The sequence below is a fragment of the Drosophila montana genome, unplaced genomic scaffold, assembly GCF_035044405.1.
Source record: "Drosophila montana isolate Dmon_TW-CO22-7 unplaced genomic scaffold, ASM3504440v1 contig_3281_1, whole genome shotgun sequence".
Classification (NCBI taxonomy): Eukaryota; Metazoa; Arthropoda; class Insecta; order Diptera; family Drosophilidae; genus Drosophila; species Drosophila montana.
Window position 1 is genome coordinate 140,923 of NW_026998165.1, and position 25,413 is coordinate 166,335.

General features: G+C 38.9%; 1 protein-coding gene across 1 annotated transcript; it reads left to right on the forward strand.

The window, feature by feature from the left end:
- Positions 1-6,581: 6,581 nt before the first annotated feature.
- LOC135434196 (WD repeat-containing protein 82) lies at positions 6,582-8,750 on the forward strand. The gene is made up of 2 exons (XM_064690688.1): positions 6,582-6,982; positions 7,402-8,750. Exons 1-2 carry the CDS (start codon positions 6,716-6,718, stop codon positions 8,323-8,325), a joined length of 1,191 nt encoding a protein of 396 aa, XP_064546758.1. The 5' UTR covers positions 6,582-6,715; the 3' UTR covers positions 8,326-8,750.
- Positions 8,751-25,413: the final 16,663 nt, after the last annotated feature.

The following is a 25,413-nucleotide window of genomic DNA, read 5'->3' on the forward strand; positions in this document are numbered from 1 at the left end:
TTCGGCCAAATGCACGAAAGATCCAGGCATTGATAGGGTTGCCACCTCCGGAAACTGTAACTCAATTACGACAGTTCATCGGTTTAGCTTCTTACTTTCGGCAATTCATTCCAAAATTTTCCGAAATATTAAAACCATTGTACATGCTTACTTCAAAGAATAATGCTAATTTTGTCTGGTTGTCAGAGCATGAACAAATACGTTTGAAAATAATAGGTGTATTGACACAGGCCCCAGTACTAACTATATTTGATCCACAATATCTAATAGAATTGCACACAGATGCCAGCTCCATTGGTTACGGGGCGATATTGTTACATAAAATCGAAAATAAATCCTATGTAGTGGAGTATTATAGCAAATGTACTTCTCCGGCTGAAGCAAAATACCACTCGTACGAACTCGAGACTTTAGCAGTTGTCAATGCTATGAAGCATTTTAGGCATTATTTACAAGGTCGCAAATTTGTCGTTTACACAGATTGTAACTCTTTAAAGGCCAGTCGCACCAAAATGGAATTAACACCGAGAGTGCATAGATGGTGGGGGTTTCTACAGTCATTTGATTTCGATCTCGAATATAGAAAAGGGGAGCGAATGGCGCATGTCGATTTCCTTTCCCGAAATCCACTGTCAGAAGGAAATAAGTGTGCGGATAAAATAATTGAGAAGCGTATTAATCTTACTGAAGTGACCGACAATTGGTTGGTGTCCGAACAGCAGCGCGATCCTGAAATAATCAATATTTCATCCAAGTTACGCAATAACGAGTTACCGGAAAATTTAAATAAAACATTTGAATTAAGAAAGGGCATATTGCATAGAAAAATACAGAGAAATGGTAAAACAAGGTGCTTGCCGGTAATTCCAAGGGCGTTTAGGTGGGCAGTGATCAACCACGTACATGAATCTGTTATGCATTTGGGATGGGAAAAAACATTGGATAAGGTATATGGATATTACTGGTTCGAGAATATGTCCAAGTATGTACGTAGATTTGTGGAAAATTGTATCACGTGCAAACTAGCAAAACCCCCAAATGGAAAGGTCCAGGCAGAATTGCATCCAATTCCTAAGATAGAGATACCATGGCACACAGTACACATCGACATAACGGGTAAAATGAGTGGCAAAAACGACTTGAAGGAATACGTCATTGTTTTAATAGATGCCTTCACCAAGTTTGTTTATTTTTACCACACACTGAATATAGACACTGAAAGTTGTATTAAAGCTGTGAAATCGGTTGTGGCGCTATTTGGGTTGCCAACTAGAATAATAGCGGACCAAGGTCGTTGTTTTGCTAGCTCAGGCTTTCGCAATTTCTGTTCCGCTCAAAAGGTACAACTGCATTTGATCGCTACCGGAGCTAGTAGGGCAAATGGACAGGTTGAACGCGTGATGAGCACGCTTAAGACAATGCTGACGGCAGTTGAAACGAGTCAGAGATCGTGGCAGGATGCATTGGCTGAAGTACAACTGGCCATGAATTGTACTGCAAATCGAGTCACCAAGTTTAGCGCTTTAGAGCTATTAATAGGAAAAGAAGCTAGGCCTTTTGGTTTATTGTCAATAAACGAAGAAGACAATGATGTAGATAGAGAACAGATTAGAATTCAAGCCAAGGAAAACATGGAAAATAATGCAAGATATGACAAACAAAGATTTGACAAAAATAAGGCAAAGATTATGAAGCATAACGTAGGTGATCATGTTTTACTGAAAAACGAAGAACGGCATCAGACAAAGCTTGACCCTAAATTTAAAGGTCCATTTGAGGTGATCAAAGTCTTAGACGGCGATCGATATGAACTAAAATCATTGGTTAATAAGCGAACGTATAAATATTCACATGAGTGGCTAAGAGCGCTACCAAGCAGACAAATAATTAACGAATTAAACGAAGAATTCGATGGCCTAAGTGATGGCGATTCCCAGGAGAGGAACGAACCAATCGACGGCGTTAGTAAGCGTGCGTCTGTATCCCAAGAGGGGAATTGAGGACCGCACCATAACAGCTGTCTCACAGGGATGAGAAGTGTTATGGCGGGGGTCAAGGTGATTGGGTGTAAGTGTGTACACCAAATTAAATTGAGAAACTGAGAGACAAATCTAAGTTGTGTAAAATCTGAATTTTTGGAAAATTCTGATTAGAATTAAATGATATGAATAAGATCATGAAGTTGAAAAAGTATTATGTTTGTAAACAAAAGGAAATTGTGTTTCCTAGATAAGAAAAATTGTCAGTTAATGTTTGTGTAAGCGGCTCTGTAAGTTTGTAAATTGTAAGAGAAAATAATGTTATTAAAAACAAGAGATATCATAATTAAAAGAGTCTGGTATGTGACTTGGACATGGGGGGTGGATGTAGCACACGAGGACGTGTGATAGGTCAGGAAGGCCGTGTCGCAGTGTGATTCCTAGTAATTATACGCGGGTACATTCCTCAGTAGCATTCTGGGAATTCGGGGATTCGGGGAATTCCCTGATTTTGCTTTACTAGCTGATATTGAACGAAAGCACGGCAGCAGAGGCAGAGACGCTCTGCTGCTGAGTGAGGTTCGATGGTAAGATACCAAGAGTCTTGAGTAAGACAGAGATGGCTACATGCACTCGACATGAGTGAGTTTACGACATGAGAGAGTAGGCTGACATAGTCAGTTGAGCTTGGGTATTTGAACCGATCGGAACTCGCTGTGCAGCCGCGTCAATCATCAGAAGTATCAACATGGATGGCATACCTTTGCCGCCGACAGATATACCCCTGCCGCCGACATATGTATGTGTGTATGTGTGTATGTGTATGTGTGTGTATGTGTATGTGTGTGTATGTATGTGTATGTGTGTGTATGTATGTGTATGTATGTGTGTATGTATGTGTGTGTATGTGTGTATGTATGTGTGTGTATGTGTGTATATGTGTATGTGTGTATGTGTGTATGTGTGTATGTGTGTGTATGTATGTATGTGTGTGTATGTGTGTATGTGTGTGTATGTGTGTATGTGTGTGTATGTGTGTATGTGTGTGTATGTGTGTGTATGTGTGTGTATGTGTGTGTATGTGTGTGTATGTGTGTGTATGTGTGTATGTGTGTGTATGTGTGTATGTGTGTGTATGTGTGTATGTGTGTATGTGTGTATGTGTGTGTATGTGTGTATGTGTGTATGTGTGTATGTGTGTATGTGTGTATGTGTGTATGTGTGTATGTGTGTATGTGTGTATGTGTGTATGTGTGTATGTGTGTATGTGTGTATGTGTGTATGTGTGTATGTGTGTATGTGTGTATGTGTGTATGTGTGTATGTGTGTATGTGTGTATGTGTGTATGTGTGTATGTGTGTATGTGTGTATGTGTGTATGTGTGTATGTGTGTATGTATGTATGTATGTATGTAAGTATGTATGTATGTATGTATGTATGTATGTATGTATGTATGTATGTATGTATGTATGTATGTATGTATGAATGTATGTATTTATGTATGTATTTATGTATGTATGTATGTATGTATGTATGTATCCATGTATGTATGTATGTATGTATTTATGTATGTATATATGTATGTATGTATGTATGGATGTATGTATGTATGTATGTATGTATGTATGTATTTATATATGTATATATGTATGTATGTATGTATGTATGTATGCGTGTATGTATGTGTACTTATATATGTATGTATGCATGTGCACATGCATATGTGAATGTATATATAGTGTGAAACACGTCTCAAATTATTTTTCGTATACATCCTTCATATTCATTATGAACAAGAATACCCTCCAAGTATTTGACCATCATTTCCACCAAGGAGGAATGAATTATTCGAAAAGTGTGAAACACCCCTCAACTGAATTTGAACAACGATCTTTGAAAATGAGTTTGAGGCCGATCGGATGGTAAACATTAAAGCTTCACACAAACGTTTTTCGCAGCTTCATCACCCGTATTAACGTGCAGCTTCATCACTTACGGTAACTACTGTGAAAATTTCAGCTGCCTAGCTCTTCCGATCACCAATCAGTCAGTCAATAAGGTAGTCAGTCATTCAGTCAGACATTCAGTCAGTCAGTCAATCAGGACAAACAGTTTTTTTTATAGAGATTTATTGATATTTTTCATATATTTATCAGCATATGCTCATTACTTCTTTAAATTTTTTTGTTATGTGCGCTATGTGACCCTCGTAACATTTTTCAAGTTTCTTATATTACTCAAATTTTTTTATATTTTTTATAAGCTCTTATCAACTTATATAAAACTTATTGTATCTATGTATAATAAAATCACACCTAACATATTTAACAGTTAAAATTTTGCTATTAAGCTTACAGTGTTATGTTAATACTGTACTGTTAAGTTGTATTCTGCATAAAATGGATTCTTTTATGTTACTGAAACCATGCAAACCACATAAAATCATCGAAATAATTGTGTAATTAATATAATCGACTTGAATTGCTTTTTATTTGCCGCAACAATAAAATTTTTTGTTTTTTTTTCACAAGAGATTAAAAAAAAGGCACAAATCCATTTACTGGAAAATTAAAAAAATAATAAAACGTTAATGTAATTGTTATGTGGTTATTAAATATTATGATTTTGTGAATATGTGTATTAGTATAATATCATATTTCCATAGGTTATGTGTCCAGTTTTTTTTTCATTGAGTGGTAAAAAACAAATAAACCCTCATTGATTTTATAAACACAAGTTGAACGAAAACAATTATAGATTGTGCAAAGCTCATTAAAATAAATAATCATTTGAAAATTGTTATATTTTTTTTGCTGTCGCGGAAATAATATAATTTAATTTGACTGGCGAAGCCGCAAAATGCGTAAATTGTGGGCACTTTTCCTATATGTGTGGAATGTGGAATAATGTAAAAGCTAATGATGCAAATTAATTACAAATGATGCACACAAAGGACTCGCTCACATTGTGTATGTGTGTGTGTTTGTTGTTTTTTTTTTGTTGTGCGGCTTGATTTTTAATTTATGCGCACCGCAGTTGATTTTCACATAAAATCCAACGCATAGCTACGCAAATCCACCCGCAACTTAAAAGCTTAAAACGCCACGCGAGGCAACAGTGCCAGGTCCTGGCGCTGTTTGGCCGTTTCCAGGTCCTGATATCCGAGCCAAGTCCCCCGGCCAAGGCTTATAAATTTTAATTAAAATGCGCACAGCTCGCGCAACGTCAACGACAGCATCAGCCGCGCTTATTTCCGCTTACATTACAATTACATTCATTTGCCAGGCAGCCGCTCGGTGAGCCAGGCATGGCCCACAGGATGATGGCCCACTGTCTGGGCCAGGTATTTGCCAAGGATACAGTTAGCATTTAGTTCGGGTCTTAACACCTGATCTAATGCTGCTGAGCATTTTCATTCAACTGAAGGGTGCGGGGATGCTGCTTCATTTGTTTTTCTCTTTTTTTAATACCCTAGAACTTTAGCTGGAAGGTATACATTATTTATTTGTTTAACTAAGCTTCGAAACCAAGTATTAGCATACAAGCTGAAAACTAACTCGTAAGACTCTGAATTCCAAATTGTTGAAGATGGAAAAAGAAGGAAAAAGAAATTTCAAATTAAAAGTACTGTAAATTTATCTGTTATGAAAATTGACTGTTCTTATTTAAAACCAATTTTCAGCTAACGCTTTAGCATGTTGCATGCTCTTTGTTCTATTTTCAATATTCATAGATCTATATGTTCTGTTCTCGATTAAAAAATGTATGTTCCTTGTTGCAAGTTCTATGTTTGCTGTTGCATGCTCCATATTCCATGTTACTTTATTATTTATACATTATATGCATAATGTATTTATTAATATTACAAAATTCCTGTTCAATGTTCCATGTTTCATGCTCCGTCTTCCATGTTCCTTTTTTAATGCTCCATGTTCCATAAATAATATTATAATTGCCATGTTCATATTCAATGTTTATGCTCAATCTGAAAAATTGCATGTTCCATTTTTCATATTCCTTGCTTTATCCATGTTCCATATTTCACTTTCCGCAATTCCAATTGGAAATCTTAATGGGATTTTAACTTAAATATAATTGTTTCTTATTCTTATCAGCATCGTTGATGAGCTTCCTTCCTCCAGCTGTCTTAAATATGTAATTATAACTAGACTGCAGAAAATAAACAATTTGCAGTTTTCATTATTTACTCTCAACCAGACAGCTGCTGCCAGAGCAAAACTTCCACTGTCCAATTTAGTTCATCCTCATGGTTCTTGCGTCGAGGGAACTACAACAAGCCGATGGCAACATTTGGTCTCATGCTGTTGTTGCACTAATGACGCGAGTCGGCCTAAATAACAAGCTGCTGGCACTTGGTCAACAAGTGCGGGCTGTGAGGGGCGAAGCTCTTTAAGCCAATGCCAACTGCGTTGCTAACTCGGCAGTCGATTTTTTAGCCCACCCTCCTGCCATTACACTGCGCGCACTAATGAGACGCAATGGGACCACAAAATGGAAATTAAGTAAAATGCAACAGCGACCAGCTGCGACAGTTGGAGGCGTTCATGGGCGTGGCACTTGGTTAGATAGATTTGATTCAATTAAGTTGAAGTAGGCGGAGCTGCCTCAAGCAGCTGGCAACTGCCCGCTCAAAAATGCCCAAAAAATAGGTTGGCAACGAGACGAAAGTCATTTTGAAATGTTTAAACCAGCGAGAATTGAAGTAGCTTCTGAAAATGAATAAAGATACAAAAATGATACTGACCGCTGAGGCATTGCGAGAATTTCGTGTCGCCAAGTCGTTTCAGCCAACGTGTGATACCAAGTATTCAATATGCTTCTCGCAGAATGGAGAGCATCTGGTGACCTGTGACCATCACAATTTAATTCTCTTCAATTGCAACAAGCTGACACAGCTGTGTTTGGTCCACATGCGGCAATTTCGTCCGGAATTGGTTTGCTTTACACCGCAAAATGATCGACTGCTGCACAGCTCGACAAAGGTAAGTTGCAGAGAGGGAAAGAGAGCCAGAAATGTGCAATGGGTTTTTGAAAATATATAAATATTATGAAATTTTCAATGATTAAATTTGCGATAAAAAAGTGTAAATTTACCAAAAGCGCAAGGTTTTAGGCAAGATTGGGTAGCGGTATCAGAGAAGTGAATTATCTTTTATCTGAATATACCATACTGGTCTATTTAGCTTTAAAAAAGCTATATCTCAAAATCTATTTTTATGGATTTTATAAAAAATAAAAGGATGGGTTATCGAATAAAAATGAGTAACACACTCTGCGTAGTTTCCTGAATCGACGTGTTGGCACAGACGGGAAACTAGCCCACCTCGACTCCTCGTCGCTTATTACTATATCCAATACTGTTAATAGTAATAAAGCTGTCTTCGTTTGTCACCCATTTCAGATGGACTGTGCAATACGCTACTTGGATCTGAGCAGTCACCAGCACTTGGGCCTATTTAGTGGACATACGAGTGCATTGCGCGACCTGTGCTTGCAGCCAGGCAGCGAGCATCAGTTCATGAGTGCCGGTTGGGATGATCGTGTGCTCATGTGGGATCTGCGCACCTGCGGCTATACGCAGAAGCTGAAGCATCTGCACAGGCCGCTGCTGGCCTATGATCCCAGCGGCAGGGCCTTTGCCACCTGCAACAGTACGGAACGCATTGAGATCCATGATGTGCGCATGCTGAGCGCAAAGCCTTGCCAGCAGTTTGGCTACCAGCTGAACGAGCTGGCCAAATGGACGCAGCTGCAATTTGCGCCCAATGGCAAGACGCTGCTGGTGAACACCGACAACGCCTGGTGCTTCAGCGTGGATGCGTACAGGGGTTCCTTTCGGCAGGCCTACACAGGCTATGCGAACCGGGAGCAGCTGCCGCTGCAGGTCTGCTACTCGCCCGACTCACAGTACGTGCTGGCCGGCGCGGACAACGGACGCGTCCATGTGTGGGAAGCAGTCAGCGGCGATCCGTTGGTGGTGTTGCGCAGCAAAAGCCAATACCCGATGCAATGTGTACAATTCAATCCCACGCGGAGCATGTTTGCGAGCAGCGATGTGCGAACCCTTCTCTGGCTGACCCAGCCCCAGCACGAATTGAAGCCGACGGCTATTATAGATTTGACCGCCACGGACGACAGTGAAGTGGAGTTGGGTGAGATCAAGATGGCTTTTAAGCGTCGGCGGCGGCGAAGAGCCTGGCCCATGCCCATGGAGCTGCCGCGTTGGCCGCCGCCGTCGCCGCCACCACGAGTTGTCCGCTGGCGCAGGCGGCGCTTGAGGCAAGTCGAGGATGCTGACAGTCTGGAGGAGGGCGAGCTGCGTTGACTACACAGATACACATACCCACACACACACTCTCAACTATCAATCAGCGACAGGCACACCCGCGCTTGGACCTGGCCAGCGCCAGTTGCTAGCAAGTTGTGCAATTGGAATTGCAATTGCATCGCTTGGCCAAAAGTTTCAAGAACTGGCAGCCAGCACTTCACAGCTGGAGCCACTAAAACAACAACAGCAAGGATAACAATAAGGGGCACAACTTGGACGCTTTTCGCCTTTGAGACACACACACACACACACAAATTGTCGAGTTTTGCCAGCAAATTGCACAGCTGGCTGGACTTCGAGCTGCGCTCAGTTGGAGACTGGTTGCATACTTTGGTGGCACACAGCTGACAGGCGTTTCGTTTACTTAAAGTTCGCACAAAAATAAAAATTGTTATTTGTACACTTTTTTAATATTAATGAAATCCTTTTAAACAATCACTCCACAAAAAATTGCAAAATGCTCTTGAACTTTCGCCAAGTTCTATGCAACTCTAATTGAAGATGTGCTCCAGCTCAGAAAGACTTTCCGGCACACAAGTAAAGCTTCCTCTACTCAAGTTATCAAAAATTGTGGCGAATTGCATGCAAGTTGGATCCTTTCAATAACTTTCGCCCATAAAGTGCTAAAGTTGATGTGTAAAAGCATCTGCTTGAGTTTGAGAACAAGATCTTAAGCTTGATAACTGCATAGACAAGCGGATAAAGTATACTTTAAGAATTTCTTGCGTTCTATAAATTCAGCTATTTCCGAATGCTGTTATCAAGATTTGCTTGGTAATTTTTGCAAGTTAAGCTAACAAGATTAGCTAGATATATTTTACATACATATATAACATAATATTTATAAAATAACATACATGAATAGCGTAAAAATTTACGAGAATAACATAATTATTGTATAATGAAAGGATTACAGACATTAAGAATGCTTTTGCCAACATTTGCTTGGCAAATATTATAGGTTTAGGTTACATTTGCATTATATATTTTCTATGTTAAGCTTAACATACGATATAATAATAATTACTTCATTTAATATATTTATTATTATTTTTTTATTTATTGACAGATTACAAAATCTAGTTGATATATTTTTTGTTTCAATTTTAACGTATTTTTTTTTATTTTAATTTAACATACAGAGCCTTTTTCAGAGAAGAATATTAAATTTACTGAATAACAGCAAATAATTCAGCAAGGTATGTTGTTTGTGTTAAGCTTAACATAGCAATTACAGAGTCTTTTGAATTTTAATAACAATTACTTGCTCTAAAAAAACAAAAATATCCTAAATATCCCGAAAATCCTAAATTGTATAGGTCATATATATTGGGGAAACTTTTTATTGGTTAAGAAATCCTTAAAAACAAAACCTTTTTCATAAATACTCTCTTCTAATCTCAACTGCTATACTGAATATGTACAGGCTTGTGTTAAATATAATCAAGGGAGCTTTTAGTGGAAGTGTCTTTTTTCTTCTCTGCGACACATTTAGCTTCCCAGCAAGGGTATAAGCTATTTAAAATTAGAATTGAATTTATGCACACAATTATCATAATGTTAAATCAATTATCTATGGACATGGCCAACGGCAATTGGGATTTTCAATCACATAACTGTTATATCTTTGAAGCCTTGGGATTAAATTCAGCTTATTGCCACCCATACACTTAGATAATGGTATCATTTGCATATTCTGGTCATAGTTTTCTTTAGTGAATTGAAGTGCGGAGGGCAAACGTGCCACGGGCGGGCAATTCAGAAGTCAAAGTACATTTGAATAGATGTCAGCTCGAGTAGTTTCTCGGCAGAGGTGGGGAGCAACCAGTCATTAGGCTAATTAACTAGAAATGCTGCGGGCAAACGCCTTAATAAGTATAAATTAAACAGGCATGCGACAAATTTGCAGCTAAGCGGAAACGGAAGCGCGCGTGTCGCCATTTTGATTTGCCATGGTCATTACCATTAGCGAGCGTTATTGTTGCTGTTATCCTTGTTGATGCTGTTATTGTTGCTGCTGGTTAGCATCCTCTGAAGCGTGTAAATGCCGCACGCGTACAGCTAAAGTAAAATTAATTAAAAAGGTGAACAAAAATTGCAAAAGAAACGAAACGCAGCGCGTGACTAAATTGTAAAACAAACACAGAATTTAGGCTCCGCATCTGCCTGCCCAATGCTCCACCAGCTCTACACTCAGCGAAAACAGAAGCTGCTTTTATGAGTATAAACAGAAAATCTTTCAAACTCTTTCAATTGGGTTAACAAAGAAAAACTTTTTAAAATAAAAAGAACCTTCGTTGACACCGTTTGCATTTGATTAAGGTAAAAAATTCTTCTATGAAACTTGAGTTTTTCTCTGAGTGTATCGATTGTTACTGTGAAATGACGCAAGAATATTTAATGCGCTGCTCGTTGGGTAATAAAAGCGGATTTCTTTTGGGCTCAGCTCACAAATCTTGTTTGGGCTCAATTTGGGATTGGGCTGTGGGTGGAAAAACATGTGCATGTCCCATTGCTCTTTTATGAAGTATGAAAAGGAAAACGAAAAAAGAAGAAAAGCGAAAACGAAAACAATGAAAACTTGTTGCAAAACTTTGTAGTCAAAAAAAATTATCGACTAAGAATTTTTGTACTTCAGGAGCCAATCAATTGCATGCATCGAAGCACGGAATGAAGCCCAAGCAGGCCAGTTGGGCATTATAATAAAAGTGATTTAAAGTCGTCTACAATCCATACTTATTATAAAGAATCAATTTGACCTCAATACATTACAAGTTTGGCAGAGGGGGAAGGGCAGGGGGAGAGGGGGGAAGGCGGCTGCCTGTTTGCTAAACTTTTAAATTACTCAACGGGCACTTTCAATAATGGCAGCCAGCAGCTGCCTGAACTCCCCCCGTAAAGCTCGTACTACCTGATGACCTCTACTTGTAGGTCTTAACAGAGTTTTAGGCGGCAAAACTTTTACTTCGTACGCTTGTACTCTTTTTCTTTGTACTCTAAGCTTATTGAAAATTAGTTAAGTGGGTATTACGGTTTTATGTAAATGTGTGTAACATATCAAATTGAAAACGAGTTTATTATATTTTTCGATATCTTTGAACATGTTCATATTATCGGTAAATATAGATTTCAATACAGCATGATTCGAAACATATGGGAGCTAGACAGATTGGGGGGGAAGATCTTAAGGAACTCATTTTCTTTAGTATGGGACTAAGGAAAGAGAAGCCCAGAGATTTTGTAAAAGGTGTAAGCTGGAATGTCTGTGAAGACAGCTTGGCGCTGCGGCAGGGTGTCTTTTAGTTGGGCACGCCCGACCTTACAACTCTTACTTGTGTTTCTTCATCTGGTACTTATTCCTTGAGACTTTAGCTAGGACTTTGACTTACCCTACGCTTTCGACAAAGTTGTCTTCAAGTTTTTGCTGGAGTTGCCCAAGGGCTTCCTTGGCTTTGGTAAGGGGCGGTGGAACAGGATGTCTATTTCCGCTACGGGCGTAAAAATAACAATCGACTTGCAGTTTGAATACATCACAGACTTGGCTGATGGGGGGAGGCGGGGGGAGAGGCGAGTTGGGCTGGACGACGGAACGTTAGCCAACTTCCGTGCTTGCTTTGCTTCTTTTTTTTAAGACGGCGGGATTAAGTGGATTTTTAAGTGGCAGCAGCAAAAGTGGCCACGGGCCAGCTACGGCTTAACTTTCCGACTTAGGCCCCATCCCTGGTGACACAATTACATGCACGTTACGAGCATTTCCCCCTGCCTAACCCCCCCCCGCACACTCACTTGCCACTTCCGCTTTCCGCCTGAAATAAAATGGCTTAGCCATTGACATGGACAGCACGTGCTAATGGGCAGTTTTTTTGCTGGACTGGCCACTGGTCCACCATCAACAGGGTGGTTTGGGTTTGCCAGATATTTGGACTTTTGGCCGCTTACTGGCTTTCTTGTTGTTTTCGTTGTTGTTGTTGTTGTTGTGTGTTGGCTGTGCAATTGCCGCCGTTGATTGGTTTCAAAATTAGCAAGCAATTTGTGTGGCTGTCTAGAAAGCACATCTATTAGTTAGTTTAAAGGGTTTCCACATAAATTCAACAGAAAGATCTTTGCATTGTCTGCAAGTCAATTTAATTGACTTAATTACCTAAAATATATCAAATGAAGGTCGCATATTTATGAAACTTTTAATCTAAAATTTACAACATAATTCAGAGAAAATCAAAAAAAATTGAGCTATTGGGAAAAATGTTTTGCGTAGAATGGGTGAAGGGCCGCAAAGAACTTTATAACATTTTGGTAATTATTGGACCAAGCCCGAGATTTTTCATGGCTTATAAACATATTAACACATGCATACTTTATGTACGACAAATGCAGTTCAATCTGGGAAAGGTATGTTTTATTTGGGAACTGTTAAACTTTATAGAATTGAGGGGAATCAGAAAATTCTGATATGACAACTGACTTCATTTTAGCAAAAATTATGACGATCTGTAAAACTTTGATCAGAGTTTTGTATTGGGTATTGAATTTCAATGATAGTCGATAGACCCACACAGGAACCACATTAGTTAAAGAAGGTGTATTATATATTTATTATTTAAATTATATAAATTTTCGAATTGGTTTACAGCACTGCTTCTCATTTTCAATAATCTTTTTTTATATATTTCATTAATTTTTGCCCACTGTACTGCCAAATTTGTTGATGGACTGACGAATATTCAAGGCGTGAGAGCCCACTTATTTGTTATCAAATTTTCAACTAAAAGACAGCAAAATTTGCACTTTCCATGCCAAGGACGAAACGAGTTGAACAAAACCATTTATGGACCCCTTCCATTTGTGGCCATCAATGGGGCAATTGTAGTCAACACTCAAATACTTATTTGGGGTCAGAAGCGTCTGCTGATGTCCAACATTGATTGATCCTTGCAGAATTTTCGACGCGGGCATAAAACACCCTTTCAGGAAATGGTTAGAAAAACAACAATAGCAACAACAGCAACAACAACAACACGATTCGTTCAACACATTCGAAAACCCATTCGAACTGTTGGCCGTAGGTTCAATTTGGTTTCTGATTGCCTCAAATTAACCGAACGTTTGGCCGTTCCGTTGTCCTCTCTGGGGTTTGATGATTTGTCAATTGTCCACTGCCTGTCAAACTGTCTCCACTCTCTCCACCCTTCCACATTGAGCTGGCTGTCAGTCAATCATGCATTCAATCAAGTAACTCACACAAAACACTCGAAACACTCAAAAGCGCCGTCTCTAAAACTTTGATTTGCAATTTTGACGCGCCTTTTAAATTGGAATTTTTCGCTCTCTCCCCCAGCCCTTTGCCCTTCGCTCCCCCCCAAACAGCAACTACAACAACTGTCAAAACAACAACAATAACAACTACAGTAAATACAATCAGAGTTATGCGCTGTTGATATGTTTTTAAGCGTCTTTTTTGCCTTTAACTGCAAACTCGCGGCTGGGCAAATGCTTTTATTTATTTTTTATGGCATGACAGACAATGGATGAAGGGTTTGTAATGGAGGGGGAGGGGAGGGGTCCGGTGGCAACTTAGAGCTCAAAGGTTTTAGCCATTGCCTGGAACCGGGGCCAGAGTTGGCATCGCCAGCTCCATCGCAGCTGCAATCAGCTTAACAGTAACTAGAAAATAAATTGCATTCGATTTTGTTTTTCTCACATTTTTATGCCCTGCACCAAAATGGCTAAAGGGGTATACCCATTGCTTATGAGATTTTATTTAAGTGCGCCGCTCGGTAAAAAAAAAAATTACTCTTCCCATTTTTGGGATTTTGCAAGTAACACGTTAATGAAACCTAGCAAATAAATAGACAAATATATGTTATTAAAAATTGTTTTTTGTTTTTATATTGTTTATATATTGTTTATTTCAATTTATACAGAGTCTTATCGTGATTTAATCGCTAAAATTCTATCTTTTTTGTTCATTCATGTTTTCACTTTTGTTTTGATTCGTATTCCTCTATCATTTTAAGACCTATTTTTAAATGTGTGACATATTATTTGTCAAGTGCTGCTTAAATTTAAATTTTTATTCTTTTCTTTTCAACTGTTTCTATTGGTTCATATTTTTGGTGTAGGGTATCCTGTACTCGATCATTATCCTCCAAAATACTTTTGCTTTTACGCTGGCTTTTGGTGTTTTTATTTGTTTTTTCTTCAGCGCTCTCGTCCTTTGGCGGCCGTTTTGTTATGCTTTTTGTGCTGCGTCCTGCGTCCCTAAATCCGCATTCCTCCGCCGCATCGCCCCCTCGCTCATCAATCGTTATCTTTTGTCTTTGTGCTGCGCCGTTCGCTGTGGGACAAATGCGTGATTGGCCAGGGCGCGCGTGAAGTCGGACAAAGCGCAGCCGAATAAAAAAACAAAGCAAAACAAAAAGAACGCTAAGGACAACACGACCAAAACTACAATTTCTGCAAACTAAGTGAAAAATTGTGCGCCGCAGCAAATGTTGTCATTGTGCGGTGGGTGGCTGCGGGTGGTGGCACTGATGGGTGGTTCACTTGGATGGTTGAGTGGTGCACTTTGTTATACTCGTTCACAAGAAGCAAAAAGAGTATATTCGTTTTTTGCAAATATCCGCCAGGACGTAAGAACTCAATATGTTCAGCGCTTAAAGATGAAGGCATTTAAATTTCGACAATTTACTTGTTTTCATTCAAGGCAGATGACTATTTTTGAACCACGCCTTGTAATAGTCTTAAAAAAAACCCTACTTTAAAGATAGAGACGAAAATCCGTATATACTAAAGTGACCATATTTGGAATGAAGAAGAACCAATCGGTTTAATCATTAGCAGAGGTTGCTATCGGCTCTATTGCTAAGCTTTAACTTATTGAATCGATGAAAAAAGCAATGGTATTTAAATTTGGGATATATAGTTGTTTTTAATCAATGCAGAGAAAATCGGATAATTTTGGATTTCATATCAGAGTTCAGCCAACTGTTTTTGGACTACGGACGAGTATTGCGCAGTCGGTTACGCGCGACTTCAACATGTTTGCTTGTTTTTCTTAGTGCAGCTGCCGCTGGACGGCTTTTAATGTGATTTTTTTTTTGTTGTCCGGCACGTGGCGATCAGCTCAGGCTGCAATCCCTCGCGCTGTGCTTAACCAATTTGTTTGGCCCGCCAGCGCAAATTGAGGCCAAGTTTGTTGGCTGTGATTTGGCCGGGCCAACAAATTGTAGCGCATTAAATAACGGTATGAACTATTTTTTAATTGAATTTTTCCCTGTTTTGTGTTGCGCATTTATCAGCCACGAGAGCTACTGATAACGCGCCTGGACTGAATCTGTGGAATAACTGCAGTTAAAGGTGCTCAAATAAATGCAATTTATTTGAGGTCTGCTAAATTGATTTCAAATGCTGATCCCATCTAAAACTAGCTCAACCACAGGAACTTGCACCACAAATGTTTTACACACACATACACACACACACACACACACACAGATCAAACAACTTTTGCATTGACAATGGGCAACATTTGTGTTTGACACTTTTGCAAAGTGCTGATTTGAAGTAGCAAACTATTTGAATACCCTATGTGCAATGGAACCATAAGTAAAGATAGGCATGCTATGCAGATGAAGCCGTTGTGACTATTATTTTTTTTTTTTTATTTAAATTAGGTTCAAATTTTATATAATACTAATATAACAGGTACACTCATTAGGCCAGATGTCGAATTTGGGACACCGATGAAATTTGATTTCACATGGATTTCTCTCTATGTTTCCAGCCTTCTCATAGATTCCGAATTATTTAAATATATTCAGCTACAATAAGTTTTAAAAGTCTTTTAGCTAATAATTTTATTTACTTTAGAAAATTAAGATACACTTGAGCAGGCAATTTTTAACCTGTTATAGCCTCCATTATTATAACCCTCTCCATGAAAGGGTATACAAATCGAAAGTTTACTGGATGTCAACTCTTTTCTCTTGTGCTCAATTTTAATTAAAAATCAATCGATTCGTACTATTTGATTAGTTGACAAACATTTGCACTGCCATAGCGTGGGTCGCCAGCTCAAGCAATCAAACTTCAAATATTACGTATACGCATTACGTATACGCAGAGCGTGCTCATTAATCATTGCAAATGCCGGGCGGTAAGTTCATATTTTACGGCAATTAGTCGCCTCAGTGGCCATAATTAAAACCCAGTACGGACAGGTGGCATAAAAAAAGGGAATCAACCGACACCTGACACTTTATTTTACGGGTTGTTGTTGCTGTCATAATTGTTATTGTTGCTTTGGGAGCTGTTGTGGAGTCTTTGCACTTGTAGCGAACGAACGCTTTATATTTAATTTCGTTATATTTTGTTAGCCATAAAAATGTGATTTATATATGGGCAGTCGGACGCTGAGGTGGGCGGCGTGTCCAGTGTTTGTTGCGCATCATTAAAATCAAAGAGGGAAATGTGAAAGCGTGTGTGAAAATACTAAAATCATAAATCAAATTTTATTACCTAAACGACAATTATTTTGCCGCAAAAATCAAAACGAGACTCGAACAAATGACAGCGTCAGCAACAGACAACGTTGTTATTTTCGATACCCTGTAGCCAGAGACAGAGAGAGATAGAGAGAGAAAGAGTAAAAGGAGGGTATGCTTTGGTTGAGATAGAAGTTTGTTACAGGCACTCGCAGAATTCTTTGTCGCGTATAATTAGATAGATATTTATATTAATAGCAAATCCTTAGTCATGCAGGTTATCATAATTTCGAATATAATATATATTTTTCGTTGGCGTAATAAAGCCATATCCTTAATGGATAAAAATAATTTTAAAACAGAGTATCTGTTCGCCTATGTTTCAGGTTGTTTAATTTTCCTTAGAAGTTATTCCCGTATGGGTTAAGCCCACGATTAAATCAAGCAGCAGACGAGTCTTGGAGGTCATAAATTATTTCGTGAGTCGGACAAAATTGGTTAGAGATAATTTGGACTATAAATACGACTATCATATCTATCAAAATGTTATGATTAAAATATATCTTCCAGAAGAAACGAAAAAAACTAATCATAGTTTAAGAAAAGTTCAATAACAGGGCATCTTTGAGTCCGTCACCCTCGATTGTCAATATTTATGGACATTGCCTTTTTTCTAGCGTTCTTATAAATAAATGCGAAGCTACATGTGACAGGGACACACGCGGCACGCAGCTTGATTTATGGCCCAGAGAAATGTTCATATGCAGACAAATTCCGGCTAAAATTGATCACAGTAAACAGAGAAGAGCGAGAGAAAGAGAGAGAGGGGGGGGGGGGGTGGTTTGCTGGGTTGGCTGAACAACGCTGCGTATGAGTTATTTTAATTACAATAATGGCATGTCAATTAGAAAGCTGACATTGTGACACTTTTGGCCAGAAAGACAAGCGGCTAATTAATTACGCAAGTGGCACAGAATGCGGTTAGTCCTTGCAAATAATTAAATATGAAATAAATATAAATGATTGAAATAGAATAATAATAAAAGAAAGAACTGCTGTTAAAGCTGCACAAGTTAATAAAATTAAACCAAACAATTTTGCGGCAATGCGAGCAGCTTAAGTTGATTTACAATATATATTTTAATTATACAGCGCGTAAACTAATTAAACCAATACAGTCGCAGCCATGGCACGGCACACATGAGGCGTGCGGCAGCCGGGCAGGCAGGCGGACGGGCAGGCGAAAGGGGCGTGGCTGTCGTACACGCAGCAAGTTTTTAAGCTCTATTTGTTAACTTTAATGCCGCAGCAAACGAGCAAGCGGGCACATCATAAGCATAGAAGAAACGGCACGCGGGGTTGAATGGGTGGGTGTCGTTGTGCGTGCGTGCGTGTGTGTGTGTGTGTATGTGTGTATGTGTGCGTTGTGGGCTGTGCACAGCAAATGAAGTGCGCTTGGATGGTCGCTGTGCCAGAAAGCAATGCCGCATAAGTCCTTGTTAGCTGCAAGTCGTTTTAGATCCAGATATAGATGTAGATATAGTTGAAGGTGTAGCAAAAGCTGTTGTTGGGTTAGTGCTACGTTTATGAGGCATGAGGTTAGCCATGTCTAACGGAAAGCGTAGTTGCCTTGAAGGCTGGCGTGGCAGTTGTCAGAAAAATGCAAGGCTACTATTTAATTAAATTCGATTAAAGGCTACAACTTAACCTGGCTGCACATAAGATTGGACGGATTTTAACTTAACAGAGTTATCCAAGCGCATTAATTCTTGGTTTCATTCAACTAATTTGCTATTTTTTTTATTTATTTAAACTCTTAGAAAAGCTGTTAACGTATCTGCATATTTTAAGGGCAAACAAATAACCAACAATTAAAAAGCTCACTTTGATTAAGTTTGTAATATTGATATTATATAAAAGCTAGTAATCCTGTTGTTTTCATGCCTGTTGCCAAGTTGACATGCAACTTCTCTATTGCAACAAATTGACAACTTGACAGTTTAATTTCTTCATTACACACCGATATAACAATTGATTTGGACTCAGAACTTAAACCATTATGTGTATGCGTGACATGTCAAAAGTCGTTGCATATTTTGGCAGGTCTGTCACGCTTTGATCCAAGTTCTTTTGATTTATTTATTAAAAGGCAACTGAATTTTAACCTCAACTTTATTTTATTGAACTAAAATTATTATTTAGCCTCGATTCGTTTCGACAGTCGATAGTTCTCAATTCCTTCTATTGGTTTTAGCTCTGTTAAATGGCGTTGTCATCTAGGCATGTATATGTTAAAAAAAATGTTAAAATCATCAAATGTTAAGCAAGACTTATTTACTTAACATAATCTATATAGTACTTGAGCGTACCAATTTTACATGAATTTTTCCCACGAATTATGTTACCAGACTTAGATGTCAAATTGATCTAGAGGCCAAGCCATGAACAAATACCCAAACCTCGTTAAAATCGATTGAATTTTGACCAAGTCAATTACGTGTCAATAACGTGTACGGTGTACGGTAAAGGCTGTGCGTTGATCACTCAATCTGTCAGTCAGTCAGTCAGGACAAACAGTTTTATATATAGAGATAAATGATATTTGCAATTACGTACGTATGTATGTATGCATGTGCGAGTACTAATTTGTATGTATATATGTGTGTATGTATGTATGCATGCATGAATCTGTGCATGTACGTATTTTTGAATAAATTTATGTATGTTTGTACGTAAGTATGTATGTATGTATGTATACGTGTATGTATGTATATATGTATTTAAGAATGTATGTATGTGTGTATGTATGTATATATGTGTATGTTTTTGTGTGTGTATGAATGTTAGTATGTATTATGTAGGTATGCGTCTGTGTATGTGTGTATGCATGTATCTATTATGTATGCATTTATATATGTAAAGGTACATATATTTTGTATGTTTATATGAAAGACAAAGTATACCTCTAGCTGCGCTGAAAATTTAAAAAAAATGTATTCTTACCGAATGCTTTTCTATACGATTCTCATAAGTTTAAATAAGTCGCATAGCCTTCACTTCAAGTAGAGGAGGCGGCAGCTTGAACAATGGAGGAGACAGCGTGTTCAGCATTGGGGGAGACGGCAACTTAACATAAGGAGGAGACGGCGGCTTTAATACTGGAGGAGATGGTTGTTTTCACACTAGAGGAGACGGCGGCTTTAATATTGGAGGAGACGGCGGCTTGAGCAAAAGCATACATACATACAAACAGATATATCTTAAATTCTTGGTAAGTTCCATTTCACAGAGAAATTTGAAAATAAGTTTAAAATCTATCGAATAAACGACTTAAAGTTGGAAGCAACTGTTTGCGCTCATATTAGTCTTGTGATGAAAAACTTGAATTCGAAAAGCAAGATTTCGTTCATTAAATTCTTGAGCCGTTTGTTTGAAGCCGAGCTTTTGAGATTAACTTGAACCCAAATCTTACCCCCCATATTTTTGACTCCCATTTCTAGAGATGATGAGAGATGGATTTTCCGAAAAGTGTGAAACAGCACTCAAATGAATTAGAACAAAGATCCTTAACCATGAATCTTAGGCCGATCGCTTGGTGTATAATACATAAGGTAACTACAGTGGATATTTTAGCTTCCTAGCTCCAAGGGCTAGGGCTGGGCGCTGATCCCCTATCAATCAGTCAGTCGGTGAGTCAGGAAAAACAGTTGTATTAAATTCAGAAGTCAATACTCACATTTCGATTGCCCAGCAAGCACTTCAACCTGTTTACAGGGTATACTCCTTGCAGTTATTACAGCGTTTTAGCTCTATTTAAAATGAATATCACGTGCCATCAGCACTCACCCTTGCACAACACATGCACACACAGAAAACACACACAGAACACACACCCAGAACTACACGTACATTAAATCAAGGAGAGGTGTAAACTTTATTAAGCATACGCCATGTGCGACGCGCGTTTCTCCTTCAATTCCCTAATCATTTGACAGCTGCTGTACGGCAGCTTAAAGTTTACTTCGGGTATTATGCGAGTTGTTGTGGCAAGCACATATTTTATTTAATATTTGTTTACTTAAGTGCCACACAAATAGTGTGTATTGGTGTGTGTGTGAGTGGGTGTATGGGTGTGGGAGTTTGTGTGTGTGTCTGTGCGTTTGTTTATTTTTACTGTCAGTTGTCAATTATTTTTATTGGCAGGTATTATTATTTTGTGTACACATTTCTATGCAAATTGTCAAACACACGCGAGAGTGAGCTAAGTTTAGGGTGTGTTTGTGTGTGTGTGTGTGTGTAAATTTGTTTGTTGTTTGTACATTCGCGGTTGGAGGGCGCTGTTAAACTTGCATGTCATTGACGCTTAATTTGTTTGCCTGGCTTTTTGTTTGCCGTGTGGCAATTGCTGCTGTTGTTGTTTGCCGCAGATTTTGCGGTTGCGTGAGTTGAAGACTGTAATGACTGAATAATTAGTGCGGCTTTCAGCCTGTGACATTTCCTTAAGAAGTTGTGCTCAAGCAGATCCCAACTCTTTGTGGAGAGCTTGATAGAGAGAGGGAAAATGAGGTAGAAAGAAAGAGACAAGTAAAAGCAGTTGAATTAATCAAAATGTTTGGAGCTTTCTGCGTCAAGCGTTAAGCTTTCATATGCGTTGATGGCTTTCTACTGCTTTCAAAAATTACAAAAAAATTAAAGTTACTTTTAAAGCTCGCTTAGAGCTTTTTCTACTTAAGCTATCTAATTTAATTAAAGAAGCTTTCAGCGTACAGTAAAAAGCTTTTGGACGCTTTTCACTAAAATTCCTCTGCATTCATGTGCTTTTAGAGCTGAAAGCTAAGTTTGATAAGGAAAACTCTTCCAGCAAGTGTCATTAAGTAATACTTTATTATTTGTAGCCTTAGTTCTTGCAAAATTGTTGATGCATTTAAAAAGAAAACTGTATTTGTCAGCTGTACTCGAAATTGATGACAGAGGGAAGATGATAAAATGTAATTGCTGCTGCCTTCTGTTTATGACTTCTGCTTTGGTAAAAATTTGCATTTGCTGGCAGGTTGTTGTTGAATATTGTTGCCTCAAGCACTTGGCAGACATACCTTCAGCTATCTATCGGCTGGCGGCATGAATTTGCCATTTGGCTGATGGTTGATAGCTGATGTCTGATGGGGCTGCTAGCCGGGCTGCAGCAAGAAGGGAAATGCATTTGCAATGCAACAGGAAACAATTGAATTTGCATAAAACACAAGCTGGTCATGCGCTTCCAATGCCATTTCGCAGTTTTTGCATGCTCCGATTTCATTTATAGACTCATGGACTTCACATGCTGGCCAGGCACCCGCACTGGACACGGCCCGGAGAGAAAGAGCGAGAGAGAGAGAGAGAGAGAAAGACAGAAAGAGAGCGGGTTAAACTGTATGCACATGCGAGTGCCGGCAAAGATGCCCAGCTATCGAGTTGCCAGCTACCATTTTCGGGCCCTGATGGTTTCTTAATGAGGCTACCAAACTGCAATCGCTGCTAACGTGGTCGCCCATTAAATAAGCCAATTTTATTGCCGCTGAGGCGACCAACCCCGAGTGCCGACTGCTGCTATTTAAATGGTGCGCACTGTGGCAACGTTTTTGATTAAAAGTATTCAAAATGTTATACAGAAACTGCTTTTAAAATTATTTCTCCTACTTCCAATTCATTTACCTGCCTCTCCAACATTTTTGAAAGAATTTTTTATGTTTTTAATTTTAAAGAAAGTTTGTCGTTTCTATTTGAAATGTAAGTAAAATTAAAAATAGGTTTTGAATTGAATTATTTCTAGCACTTGGTAGTGTTTTCGTTGAAATATTATATTTTAAACAAGTATTTTATTGTTAATTTATTGGAATTGATATTGTAATATTCATTACATAAGTATAAACAGAAAGGAACACTGTTAATTTAACAGCTGGTTAATACGAATCAATTTCTAGTACTAGAGAATGTTTAGTAACAGAAAGATTAACAGAATGAGAAGCTGTTAAAGGCATACTGAAGCTCACTTGTATAGATTTATTGATAATTTGGCGATCTGAAATAGTTGTAAGAAAAGTGTGCTGTAATGTGTACCAGCTATATGGTATTTCCTTCACCATTTTGATTGTAAGTACTTTCTTTAAAACCCTTACTTTGGCTTGTGAATTTGGGCCAAATAAGTTGTCTACTTAACCCACTGTGGCAAGTGCCTCTTGGCATTTTAAGCTATCCTTGCAGCTCTTTGGGATTTCGTTTAATACTCAGTTGATAGTATTTTCATTAATTGTACATAAAACGATTTTGGGCGATTAACTTGCGTTGTTTGGCGGGCAATTGCAGTCAAATTAAATAACCCAAATATTGGCAGTCAAATGATATATGCTAAACGGGTTCCAATTTGAGTGTGATAAGTGTGTGTGTGTGTGTGTGGGTGAGAGAGAGAGAGAGGGAGTGTTCTACTTTTGCTGTCTTTCTAGAGGGAGGTTCCGCTCGTTAATTAGCATTTTTTGTGATGATTTATGCGCTCTGTGTAATGAAATATGTTGCCGGAAGTCTGCTAGAACCCGACTGTGCGTGTGTGTGTGTGTGTGTGTGTGCATATGCGTCTGTGGGTGTGTTGGGTTTAGATAAGAAAATATGCTCGACGGACGAAATGTGTCGCTGGCAAAGTTAATGTACTGTAACGGCTTTGAAAGGGTTTTCAGCTTGGGTATCCTTTTTTTCGGACTGCCTTTTGATATTGTGCGCCATTTAACACTATAAAGTTATTATCATGCTTATTTACAGGCGCCATAAATAAGAGATGATAAAAAAAAAGGAAATTCGAAAAAAAACCCATTAGCATAAATTATATAGAAGGGCGTGGCCGGGCATGCTATCAGCTTGACACAGCAATAAAAGCGTTTAGTAATTATTGCTGGCAATGGCTATTCAAAGTTGACCGCCAATCAATGTGCGAGCATATCGATAAGAAGGGGACCCAAGGGCGGCCAAGCCTACCATATAAAATAAATTAGTTATCAGAGCTACAGTTACAAGCGTGTCTAAGTGGTGCTCTGTGTGAGTGTGGGCGCGTGTGCTCTGTGTGTGTGTGAGTGTGTGTCTGTCGACACGCAAGTTTGCCGTCATGTTCGAAAAACTATTTCGATAAGTTCAACGACAAAATTGTTGGGGATTTCGCCCTATTACAAAATATGAAAAAAAAATACAAAAAATACGAAACCTGAGCGAAGTTTACAAAATTGTATGGGCGCCAAAGTTCGATAGACATGCAAGGGTTGCTCGTGGCGGGAGGAGGGCGGCATGCGCGTTGAAATTTGCCAGACTACATCACACACACACACACAGCTGCCTGAGGTGAATTTGTATGTGTGTGTGGGTGGGTGCGGTTTAGGGGCTTTTCAAATTGCCGAGCGACAATATTATCAATAAAGATGTGAGTGCTAAAGGTGCTTCAAGTAGCAATTGCCCCCGACCAGACTTGCCGCACATGCCAAATATGCCACAGGCTCAACTTCAAAACCAATTGAGCGCAATTTCAAAGATTATTACGTATGCTTAATATATGTATATGCATATGTGTGTGTTTCGTGTGTGTGTGTGTGTCCTTATCGGTTGTGTGCACTGCTTTGTGCCTGCTTGAGCATCATAAGGAGCTACAGGGCAGAGTTTTAATTGAATATGGGCATAGAGTTTGTTTGAGCTTGGGCAACTGCAAGTTCTAAGTCAATGCCTCGCCTTAAGGACATACTTTTAGAATCGCTTTTCATTATTTATACCCATTTTGAATAGAGCTTTATTTCAAAATAATACTATGTTCACACTTAAAAAAGAAAATGCAATAATTGTGTACAATACATTAACAACATTTTGTAAATTTAAACCATTTTTGTTGCTGTCCTGTATGCAACTAATACGGCTTAAGGTTTAAGTTATGGTAAATTCAAAGTTGAGTTGCTGGGTTCGAACCAGCTGGCAGCCTTGCACTGCCAATTACTTTAAAGCAAGCCCAAAAAGCAGCAACTGTCCGAGAAAAGTAGACATGTTCACCAATGCATATACACACACATACACACTCTCAGACACATATACACATGCACTCAAATACGCTGTGACGCCCCTGAAATATGCGTGATAGCTGAACAAAATGGCCGCGCCAGGTCGCACGATAATGCGGCATACTTTGCGGCGCCAGCAGCAAATGCTTTGTGGCCGCATAGCTGCCCGTCTATGTCAGCATCTTCGTCTACCAGTTGCAGCTCCATTTCCATTTCTCTCCCCTCACTTCCCTTTCTTTTCACTGCACAAGCAACAAATAAATTTTTTGCGCTATGTGTGCATGTGTGTGTGTGTGTGCTCTCTGAGCTGCGACTCTGTTTGACTTTTTGGCTTGTCTCTGACATATGAAACGCAAAATGTTTGCCGCAGAAATTGTTTGGCTTCGCTTGGTTAACACGCAGATTCCCTGACATGCAGCTCCATGAATGCGCTATTGAAAGAGGTATAAAACCTCTGACATTTGTGGTCAGCAGAAATGTTGATATCTTCTCTTTTCCATTATTAAAAAGTACTCAATGCTCAATCTCTTATATTACTTTTG